This window comes from Microtus oregoni, unplaced genomic scaffold (assembly GCF_018167655.1).
Source record: "Microtus oregoni isolate MIOR12 unplaced genomic scaffold, Mior012 000006F_ref0000085, whole genome shotgun sequence".
Lineage (NCBI taxonomy): Eukaryota > Metazoa > Chordata > Mammalia > Rodentia > Cricetidae > Microtus > Microtus oregoni.
In genome coordinates this window covers 47,858,469-47,870,711 of record NW_024543065.1, presented here as the reverse complement: position 1 = coordinate 47,870,711, position 12,243 = coordinate 47,858,469, and the positions used below count along the sequence as shown (strand labels likewise).

General features: G+C 40.0%; 1 protein-coding gene across 1 annotated transcript; it reads right to left on the bottom strand.

Moving 5' to 3' along the window:
• Positions 1-6,718: 6,718 nt before the first annotated feature.
• Positions 6,719-7,151, bottom strand: LOC121449687 (60S ribosomal protein L31-like). Its single transcript, XM_041654311.1, has one exon. The coding sequence runs from the start codon at positions 7,128-7,130 to the stop codon at positions 6,753-6,755; it is 378 nt and encodes a 125-aa protein (XP_041510245.1). The 5' UTR covers positions 7,131-7,151; the 3' UTR covers positions 6,719-6,752.
• Between the last annotated feature and the right edge of the window lie 5,092 nt (positions 7,152-12,243).

Here is a 12,243-nt window from a genome sequence, read left to right as displayed (position 1 = left end):
CCAATGGAACTTTTCCTTGTTCTAGAAGATGGCGTCAGGGAGACCTCTGTTTACTGGGTCAAGTCCCAGGAAGCTTTCTTTATATCTACAGATTCTTTAAATTAACTACTAAATCAAATACAAATTTACACAAGAAGTCCCAGGTGAGGCTCATTGACAGAGCACTTGTTCAGCTTTTTTAAGATCCTGGCATCAATCCCCAACACTGGGTGATAAAGAAAAAAAATGGAACAGGGATTGGAAGAATATTAATGCCTGTTTTATTTTTCTTCACAAACCTGACAGTGACCACAGTTGGAGGTATAAAGAAAGCATGTTACAACTGGTTTTTCCCTTCAATAGGAACTATGGAAATAAAACTTCTGTCCTGAATCTTGGGGGCAAGTATTTTGGATGTGCCATTTCCCAAGCCTCAGAACTCTTGAAGGATTACAATCTAGGGAGAATAGAGGCTGAGACCAGAGTTCTTATTTGAACTACAAACTTAAAATATGTATTGCCTGAAGACACCAATAAGTAAATGGTCTTTACAATTAAGAGGCAGATCTTTGAAATACTTCAATAGTCCAGCCCATTTAATGTCTCTACATACCAAGTTGGTACAGCATATTTATATTGTCAGAAGTGGAGAAGGGGGATCAGGACTTGAGAGCAAGCACTGACTACACAGCAGCTCCAAGGCAGCCTGGGGTACTGGATACCTTCCCTCAAAAGGGAGAAAACACCAAGGAACCAGAAACAAAATCTCTATGTGAGTATCTAGGTGTTCAAATGAGAATAATAATCACATATTCTTAATGCTTTTAAAGGCAACATAAGAGACAGACCTGGGGGCACAGACCTGTAATCCCAGCTACACTACGAGAGCTGCAAGTTCTAGGACAGCCTGGGCTACAGAGTTATTTTGATGTCAACCAGGGATATGTGACCAAAATATTAATAAGAAAAAAAATAAGGGATAGAGACAAGAAATTTCTAGGAGTTGGACACCACTTTACATTTTTACTATAAACAGGTATCTGATTCAATCTCCAGTCTTTAGGAGACAAAGAAAAAGAGGAGAGAAAACAGCAAAGGATTAAATTCTGTGAGCAAGTCATGGCTAGAGGCAAATCAGGGCAAATGTCTGACATGTGTGGAGATGAATCTTCAGGCCTCAAAATTGCTCTCTTGACTGCACCATAAGCCTTATAGACACACTCAGTACAAGATTAATTTAAAACATTAAATTACATTTTATCTCATGTAAGATTTTGAAGTCATAAGTGGATGAAAGTGGAAAGTCAAAAGATTGTTTTTATATACGTGCTCCTTCCTTGTCAGCCCTTTTAGAGTTACACAGAAAAGTAACTACTGGATTTTGAGAAAAATATTCATACAATATACTTTAATCACCTTTCCATAGGGAATACTTTTAACCATAAGACTCAAAAGGCAGAAGCAGTAGGATCTCTGTAATTCTGGGCTACCCTTGTCTACATGACACTTACCAAGACAGCTTGAGCTACACAGAAAAAAAAACCTTAAATACTACTCAAATGTGCATTTATGAATGTGTGCCTATATAATTTAAAATTCTTTCCCCTCCCCCAGTCCTCCCCACATTGTGGCCATGCAACTTGTATAAAAATAGATAATTAACTGAGAGGAACGATTAATAAATGGGACCTCCTGAAACTGAAAAGCTTCTGTAAAGCAAATGACATGGTCAACAAGACAAAATGACAGCCTACAAAATGGGAAAAGATCTTTACCAACCCAACATCAGACAGGGGACTGATCCCCAAAATATACAAAGAACTCAAGAAATTAGTCATGAAAAGAACAAATATTTAAAAAAAAATGGAGTACAGAACTAAACAGAGAACTCTCAACAGAGGAATCTAAAATGGCTGAAAGACACTAAAGAAAATGCTCAACACCCTTATTCATCAGAGAAATGCAAATCAAGACAACTCTGAGATTCCATCTTACACCTGTAAGAATGACCAAGATTGCCAACACTGAGGGGACCTAAGAGGTGAGTCAGTGGACACAGGGCCAGACAGCTGGATGCCTGGCTCTCTGGGACCTCCCCAGGGGGACAAAACCCAGGAGAGCCTTCCAATCTCCCTGGGCTTTTCTAGCCAGCCAGCAGGGAGATTTCCTGTGACTTGGCTATCCCCCAACCCACTCCGCCCCCAAACTGGCCTGTTCACCTGTAAGCTCAGTGGAACCCTGAAACTCAGCTTAATCCAATACTGAGGGGACCAAAGAGACAGCCACATTAAGGATTGAACCAAGACGCCAAGACACTGGTGGCCTCATTTGAAGGAAGAGATGGGTAAGCGCCAATGCAAGAATTCCTCCAACATCCTAAAAAGCAACATGGTAACACTAGAACCCAGTGGTCACATGACAGGAAGACTTGATCATCCTAACCCAGAAGAAGTAGAAGAAAATGACTTTAAACATAACTTTATGAAAATGATGAAGACCTTTAAAGAGGAAGTGAAAAACTCCCATAAAGAAATGGAAGAGAAAACAAACAAAAAGTTGAAAGATATTAATAAATCCCTCAAAGAAACCCAAGGAAACCAAGAAGAAACAATCAAACAGGTGAAGAACACAGTTCAAGAATTGAAGACTGAAGTAGAGGCAGTAAAGAAAACATAACCGAGGGAATTCTGGATATGAAAAATCTGGGTAAATGAACAGGAACTATAGAGACATGTATAACCAACAGAATACAAGAGACAGAAGAAAGAATCATAGGCACTGAAGATACTATAGAGAAAATAGATTCATTGGTCAAAGAAAACAAATCCAAAAAATCTTAACACAAAACATTCAGGAACTCTGGGACACCATGAAAAAAACTGTTATGATTGTTCATACAAGCCACACCCACTCCCTCCCTCATCTGCTGAGGCAAGCTGATCTTCAGGTTCTGGCCTGAGCTCACTCTTTTTTTTCCATCTTCCTCTCAGAGAGGCAGCTTCGCTTCTGCTTCTCTCCCCACTTCTCTGCTCCCCCCATTTTCTCTCTCTCTCTGTCCTCTTCACCTTCTCACCCCTTCTCTAAGTAATAAATATCCAATTCTATTCTATATGATGTGTCTGTCCACGTGTTTCCCACCCGCTCGCCACTGGGAACCTGCACCTTCCAGGGACTCACTGTTGCCTGCCCAGCCACTTGCCACATGGCTGAGCCCTGCCCTGGGCTGGTGGCTCTCTCGGTCAGGTAACTTTACTGTGGTCAGGACCAGCCAGCCCCACCACAAGCTGCTCAGGACTCGCAGGCAAAATCATAACAAAAACATACCTAAGAATAACAGAAGTAGAAGAAGGAGAACTTCAGCTCAAAGGCCCAGACAATATATTCAACAAAATTATAGAAGAAAAATTTTCCAACATAAAGAAAAATATCTCTATGTAGGTACAAGAAGCTTACAGAACACCAAATAGACTGGATCAAAAATAAACATCCCCTCGCCATATAATAATAAAAACACAAGGCATACAGAATAAAGAATATTGAGAGCTGCAAAGGAAAAAGTTCAAGTAACATATAAGGTAAATCTATCAGAATTACACCTGACTTCTCAATGGAAACCATGAAAGCCAGTGGTCCTGGATAGATTGCTGCAGACACTAAGAGACCATGGATGCAAGCCCAGACTACTATACCGAGCAAAGCTTTTATTCACCATTGATGGAGAAAACATTATATTCCATGACAAAAACAGACTTAGACTATATGTATCCACAAGCCCAGCATTACAGAAAGAACTATAAGAACAACCTCAAACCAAGGAAGCTAACTATACCCACAAAAATGCAGACATATGATAGGCCCACTCCAGCATAACCCTAAGAAGTAACACACCAAACCAGACACACAGAAGATTTCAACAGTCCTCTCTCGCCAATGGACAGGCCAGCCAGACAGAAACTTAACAGAGAAATAAGAGAACTAACGATATAATAAATCAAATGGACTTAATAGACATGTATAGAACATTTCACCCAAACACAAAAGAATATACATTTTTCTCAGCACCTCATGGAACCTTCTCTAAAATTGATCACCTACTCAGCAACAAAGCAAACATTCATAGATGCAAAAAGATTGGAGTAACACCCCGTGTCTTATTGGATCACCATGGAGGAAAGATAAAATTTAACAGCAATAATACTCTCAGAAAACCTACAAACTCATGGAAATTGAACAGTCAACTACTGAACCACCCCTGGGTCAAGGAAGAAATAAAGAAAAAAATTAAATATTTTCCTTGAATTCAATGAAAATGAAGGCACAACGTATCCAAACCTATGGGACACTGTGAAAGCCATGCTAAGAAAAAAGTTCATGGCACTAAGTGCCAACATATAGAAAATGAAAAAAGCTCACGTTAGCGACCTAACAGCACACCTGAAAGCTCTAGAAAAAAAAGAAGCAGACTCACGCAGTAGGAGTAGAAGGGAGGAAATAATCAAATTGAGGGCTGAAATCAACTAAATAAAAACACAGAAAAAATACAAAGAATCAATGAAACAACAAGCTGGTTCTTTGAGAAAATCAACAAGATTGACAAACCCTTATCCAAATTAATCAAAAGGAGGAGAGAGAACATCGAATTAACAAATCAGAAATGAAAAGGGGGAAATAACAACAGACACTGAGGAAATTCAGAGAATCATTAGATCTTACTACAAAAACCTATACTCCACAAAATTGGAAAATATAAAAGAAATGGACAATTTTTTAGATAGATACCATATATCAAAATTAAATCAAGACAAGGTGAGCAATTTAAATAGACCTATAAGCCACAAGGAAATAGAAGCTGTAATTAAAACTTCCCAACCAAAAAAAGCCCAGGGCCTAATGGTTTTAGTGCAGAATACTCCTCAAAGTGTTCCACATAATAGAAACAGAAGGCTCACTGCCAAACTCTTTTATGAGACTACAGTTACCCTGATACCATAACCACACAAAGACTCAAACAAGAAAGAGAATTACAGGGCTGGAGAGATGGCTCAGTAGTTAAGAGCATTGCCTGCTCTTCCAAAGGTCCTGAGTTCAATTCCCAGCAACCACATGGTGGCTTACAACCATCTGTAAAGAGGTCTCACGCCCTCTTCTGGTCCTCAGGCATACAGACAGAATATTGTATACATAATAAATAAATAAATAAATAAATAAATAATAATATTAAAAAAAGAAAGAGAATTACAGACCAATCTCAATCGTGAACATGGATGCAAAAATTCTCAATAAAATGCTGGCAAACCAATCCAAGAACACATCAAAAAATCATCCATCACAATCAAGTAGGCTTCATCCCAGAGATGCAGGACTGGTACAACATATGAAAATCCATCAATGTAATCCACCATATAAATAAACTGAAAGAAAAACACCATTTAATTATTTCATTAGGTGATAAAAAGCATTTGACAAAATCCAACATCCCTTCATAATAAAGGTCTTGGAGAGATTAGGGATACAAGGATCATATCTAAATATAATAAAAGCAATATACATCAAGCCGACAGCTAACACCAAATTAAATGGAGAGAAACTCAAAGCAATTCCACTAAAATTAAGGCTGTCCACTCCATATCTCTTCAACATAGTTCTTGAAGTTTTAGCAACAGAAATAAGACAACATAAGGATATAAAGGGAATTCATATTCAAAAGGAAGAAGTCACACTTTCGTTATTTGCGGATGATATGATAGTGTACATACGTGACCCCAAAACTCCTACAGCTGATAAATACCTTCAGTGATATGGCAGGATATAAGATGAACTCAAAAAAATCAATAGCCCTCCTTTACACAAAGGATAAAGAAGCTGAGAGGGAAATCGGAAAAATATCACCTTTCACAACAGCCACAATAACATAAAATATTTTGGGGTAACACTAACCAAGAAAGTGAAAGACCTATTTAACAAGAATTTAATGTCTTTGAAGAAAGAAATTGAAGAAGACACCAGAAAATGGAAAGATCTCCCATGCTCTTGGATAGGAAGGATCAACATAATAAAAATGGCAATTCTACCAAAAGTAATGTATAGATTCAATGCAATCCCTATGAAAATCCCAATACAATTCTTCACAGACCTTGACAGAACAATAATCAACTTCATATGGAAAAACAAAAAACCCAGTATAGCCAAAACAATCCTATACAATAAAAGAATTTCCAGGGGCATTACCATCCCTGACATCAAGCTCTATTACAGAGCTACAGTAATCAAAGCAGCCCGGTATTGACATAAAAACAGAGATGTTATAAAATGAAATCAAATTGAAGACCCAGATATTAATCCATACACCTATGAAGACCTGATTTTTGACAAGGAAGCTAAAATTATACAATAGAAAAAAAGGAAGCATCTTCAACACATAGTGCTGGCATAACTGGATGTCAATATGCAGAAGAATGTCCATATCTATCGCCATGCACAAAACTCAGGTCCAAAGGGATTAAAGACCTCAATATAAATCCAACCACGATGAACCTGAGAGAAGAAAAATTGGGAAATTGGAAGCAGACAACATCACCTGACAAAATTTGGGAGCATGGGAGCAGGGGATAGAAAGAAGGGGAGATGGGGAAGAGGAGGACATAAGGGGAGGGTTGGGGAGAACTTGAGGGAATGGGATAGTCGAGATGGAGGAAGGACAAATATGAGAGCAAGGAAAGACATATCTTTTTTTTTTTTAGGCTGTTCTCCAACTTTATTTGAGATTCAGTAGGTTAGTTCTCATCCACATTGACTGTCTGTAGATTTTTGAATGTGGTAACAGGCACGTAAGTTACCAATGTGTAGAGCTTGTTTGGTGAGTCCTCATCCTCATTACGTTTTCTGGACAAACGTACCCGGATACGAAAAGGAACATTCCTTATTCCTTTGGCCCAGATGGCTTTATTGAGCCTGGTATCAATCCGCACATCTGGAGTCCCCATCTCCTTCATGGCAAATTTCCGGATTTCTTTAAGTGCCCTAGGAGCACGCTTCTTAAAGCCCACGCCATGGATGCGCTTGTGAATGTTGATGGTGTATTCTCGGGTCACCACCTCGTTGATGGCAGAACGGCCCTTTTTCTTCTCGCCACCCTTCTTTGCGGGAGCCATTCTGCCGGGCCCAAGCTGGAAAGGCAGAAAGACATATCTTGATTGAGAGAGCAATTATGGGATTAGCAAGAAACCTGGCTCTAGAAAAATTCTTAGGAATCCATAAGAATGATCCTAGCTAAGATCCTAAGCAATAGAGGAGAAGGTGCCTGAACTGACCTTGCCCTTAGTCAGACTGATGATTATCGTAATATCAACATAGTACCTCTGTCCAACAACAGTTGGAAAAACAGAGGCAGAGACCCACATTGGAGCACTGGACTGAGCTTCAAAGGTTCAGTTGAAGAGTGGAAGGAGAGATAGTATGAGCAAGGAAATCAAGAGCACGAGGGGTTCACCCACTGAGACAGTTTGGCTGAACTAATGGGAGCTCACCAACTCCAACTAGACTGGGAGTGAATGAGCATGTGATTAAACTCTGAATGTGGTTGACAGTTGGGGCAGACTGAGGGGCCACTTACAGTGTCATTGGGATTTGTCTCTGCTGCATGTGCTGGCATTTTTGGATCCTAAACTCATTAGATGTATACTTTGTTCAACCTGGATGTTGTAGGGGAAGGCCTTGGACTTTCCACAGGGAGGGTTGCCTTGCCCTATCTTAAGATTGGAGGGGGTGGGGGAAAGGTGTGTGGAGGGAGTAGGAGGAGGGAAGGAAGTGAGAATTTGGATTGATATTTTTTTCTTTTTCTTTTTTCTTTTTTATTGAGAAAAGGAGAAAAAAAACCAAGTTTCCACCTCCTCCCAGCCTCCCATTTCCCTCCCCCTCCTCCCACCCTTCTCCCCCTCCTCCCACCCTTCTCCCCCTACCCCCACTCCTCTCCCCCTCCCTCTCCAGTCCAAAGAGCAGTCCGGGTTCCCTGCCCTGTGGTAAGTCCTAGGTCCTCCCCCCTCCGTCCATATCTAGGAAGGTGAACATCCAAACTGGCTAGGCTCCCACAAAGCCAGCACATTAAGTAGGATCCAAACCCCGTGCCATTGTCCTTGGCGTCTCATCAGCCCTCATTGTTCGCCATGTTCAGAGAGTCCAGTTTTATCCCATGCTTTTTCAGTCACAGTCCAGCTGGCCTTGGTGAGTCCCAGTAGATCAGCTCCACTGTCTGAGTGGGTGGGTGCACCCCTCGTGGTCCTGACATCTTTGCTCATGTTCTCCCTCCTTCTGCTCCTCATTGGGACCTTGGGAGCTCAGTTCAGTGCTCCAGTGTGGGTCTCTGTCTCTATCTCCATTCATCACCAGATGAAGGTTCTATGATGATATGCAAGATATTCGTCAGTATTGCTCTAAAATAGGGTCATTTCAGGTTCCCTATCCTCAGCTGCCCAAGGAACTAACTGGGGACCTCGGCTTGGGCTCATGGGAGCCCCTCTAGGGTCAGGTCTCTTGCCAACCCTAAAGTGGCTCCCTTGACTAAGAATTGTGGTTCCGTGCTCCCCTATCAACCCTTCCTTTATCCCAATCCTCCTGTTTCCCCAAGTCCCACCCTCCTTCCCTTCTACCTTTTCTCTCCCCGTCTCCCCTTACCCCCATCCCACCCCACCCCCAAGATCCCAATTTTCTCCCTGGCAATTTTGTCTACTTCCCTTAGCCAAGAGGATAACTATATGTTTTTCCTTGGGTTCACCTTCTTACTTAGCTTCTTTAGGTTCACCTATAGTAGACTCCGTGACCATTATTTATGGCTAGAAACCAATTATGAGTGAGTACATCCCATGTTCATCTTTTTGGGTCTGGGACACCTAACTCTGGATAGTGTTTTCTATTTCCATCCATTTGCATGCAAAATTCGAGAAGTCATTGTTTTTTTACTGCAGCGTAGTACTCTAGTGTGTATATATTCCATACTTTCTTCATCCATTCTTCCATTGAAGGGCATCTAGGTTGTTTCCAGGTTCTGGCTATTACAAATAATACTGCTATGAACATAGTTGAACAAATGCTTTTGTCATATGATAGAGCATCTCTTGGGTATATTCCCAGGAGTGGTATTGCTGGGTCCAGGGGTAGGTTGATCCCGAATTTCCTGAGAAACCGAAACACTGACTTCCACAGTGGTTGCAAAGATTGCATTCCCACCAGCAATGGATGCAGGTACCCCTTCCTCCAAAGCCTCTCCAGCAAAGGCTATCCTTGGTGTTTTTGACTTTAGCCATTCTGACAGGTGTAAGATGATATCTCAAAGTTGTTTTGATTTGCATTTCCCTGATTGCTAAGGAAGTTGAGCATGACCTTAAGTGTCTTTTGGCCATTTGAACTTCTTCTGTTGAGAATTCTCTGTTCAGTTCAGTGCCCCATTTTTTAATTGGGTTAATTAGCATTTTAAAGTCTAGTTTCTTGAGTTCTCTATATATTTTGGAGATCAGACCTTTGTCTGTTACAGGGTTGGTGAAGATCTTCTCCCAGTCAGTAGGTTGCCTTTGTGTCTTAGTGACAGTGTCCTTTGCTTTACAGAAGCTTCTCAGTTTAAGTAGGTCCCATTTATTCAATGTTGCCCTTAATTTCTGTGCTTCTGGGGTTATACATAGGAAGCGATCTCCTGTGCCCATCTTTTGTAGGGTATTTCCCACTTTCTCTTCTATCAGGTTCAGTGTGTTCGGGCTGATATTGAGGTCTTTAATCCATTTGGACTTGAGTTTTGTTCACGGTGATAGATATGGGTCTATTTTCATTCTTCTACAGGTTGACATCCAGTTTTGCCAGCACCATTTGTTGAAGATGCTTTCTTTCTTCCATTGTATACTTTTAGCTCCTTTATCGAAAATGAGGTGTTCATAGGTTTGTGGGATAAAATCCGGGTCTTCTATACGATTCCATTGGTCGACTTCTCTGTTTTTATGCCAGTACCACACTGTTTTCATTACTGTAGCTCTGTAATAGAGTTTGAAGTCAGGGATGGTAATGCCTCCAGAAGATCCTTTATTGTATAGGATTGTTTTGGCTATCCTGGGTTTTTTGTTTTTCCATATAAAGTTGATTATTGTCCTCTCCAGATCTGTGAAGAATTTTGATGGGATCTTGATGGGGATTGCATTGAATCTATAAATTGCTTTTGGTAGAATTGCCATTTTTACTATGTTGATCCTCCCAATGCAAGAGCAAGGGAGGTCCATCCATTTTTTGGTATCCTCTTCAATTTCTTTCTTCAATGCCTTAAAGTTCTTGTCAAATAGATCTTTCACTTCCTTGGTTAGATTTACCCCAAGATATTTTATGCTGTTTGTGGCTATCGTGAATGGTGAAGCTTCTCTGATTTCCCTCTCTGCTGCCATATCCTTTGTGTATAAGAGGGCAACTGAGTTTTTGGAGTTGATCTTGTATCCTGCCACATTACTAAAGCTGTTTATCAGCTGTAAAAGTTCTTTGGTGGAGTTTTGGGGGTTGCTTATGTACACTATCATATCATCTGCAAATAACGAAAGTTTAACTTCTTCCTTTCCAATTCGAATCCCCTTGATCCCATTATGTTGTTTTATTGCTATTGCTAGAACTTCTAGCACTATATTGAAGAGGTATGGCAAGAGTGGACAGCCTTGTCGTGTTCCTGAGTTAAGCGGGATGGCTTTGAGTTTCTCTCCGTTTAATTTGATGTTAGCTGTTGGCTTGCTGTATATAGCTTTTATTATATTTAGGTATGACCCTTGTATCCCTAATCTCTCCAAGACTTTTAACATAAATGGATGTTGAATTTTGTCAAATGCTTTTTCAGCATCTAATGAAATGATCATATGGTTTTTTTCTTTCAGTTTATTTATATTCTGGATTACATTGATAGATTTTCGTATGTTGAACCAGCCCTGCATCTCAGGAATGAAGCCTACTTGATCATAATGGATAATTTTTTGGATGTGTTCTTGGATTCGGTTTGCCAGTATTTTGTTGAGGATTTTTGCCTCAATGTTGATGAGTGAGATTGGTCTATAGCTCTCTTTCTTGGTTGAGTCTTTGTGCGGTTTTGGTATCAGGGTAACTGTAGCTTCATAAAAGGAATTTGGCAATGACCCTTTTGATTCTATATTGTGGAATACATTAAGGAGTATAGGTATTAGGTCTTCTTGGAAGTTCTGGTAGAATTCCGCATTGAAACCATCTGGTTCTGGGCTTTTTTTGGTAGGGATGTTTTTGATAACAGCTTCTAATTCTTCGCGACTGACAGGTCTGTTTAGATTGTTCACCTGGTCCTGGTTTAATTTTGGTAAATGGTATTTATCTAAAAAAGTGTCCATTTTCTTTACATTTTCCAGTTTTTTGGCATACAGGCTTTTGTAGTAAGATCTAATGACTCTCTGAATTTCCTCTGTGTCTGTGGTTATGTCCCCCTTTTCATTTCTGATCTTATTAATTTGCGTATTCTCTCTCTGTCGTTTGATTAGTTTGGATAGGGGTTTATCAATCTTGTTGATTTTCTCCAGGAACCAGCTTTTTGTTTCATTGATTCTTTGGATTGTTTTCTGTGTTTCTATTTTGTTGATTTCAGCCCTCAGTTTGATTATTTCCAGTCTTCTACTCCTCCTAGGTGAGTCTGCTTCTTTTTTTCTAGAGCTTTCAGGTGGGCTGTTAAGTCTCCAATATGTGCTTTCTCTGTTTTCTTTAGGTGGGCACTTAGTGCGATGAACTTTCCTCTTAGGTCTGCTTTCATAGTGTCCCATAAGTTCGAGTATGTTGTTTCTTTATTTTCATTGAATTCAAGGAAGACTTTAATTTCTTTCTTTATTTCTTCCTTAATCCAGGTATGGTTCAGTAGTTGACTGTTCAGTTTCCATGAGTTTGTAGGCTTTCTGGGGGTAGTATTGTTGTTGAATTCTAACTTTAATCCATGGTGATCTGATAAGACACAGGTGGTTACTAATATTTTTTTGTAACTGTGTAAGTTAGCTTTGTTACCGAGTATGTGGTCAATTTTCGAGAAGGTTCCATGAGCTGCAGAGAAGATGGTATATTCTTTCCTATTTGGGTGGAATAACCTATAGATGTCTGTTAAGTCTATTTGATTCATTACCTCCATTAATTCTCTAATTTCTCTGTTTGGTTTCTGTCTGATTTACCTGTCCATTGGTGAGAGTGGAGTGTTGAAGTCTGCTACTATTAGTGTGTGCGGTTTGATGGCTGTCTTGAGTTTTT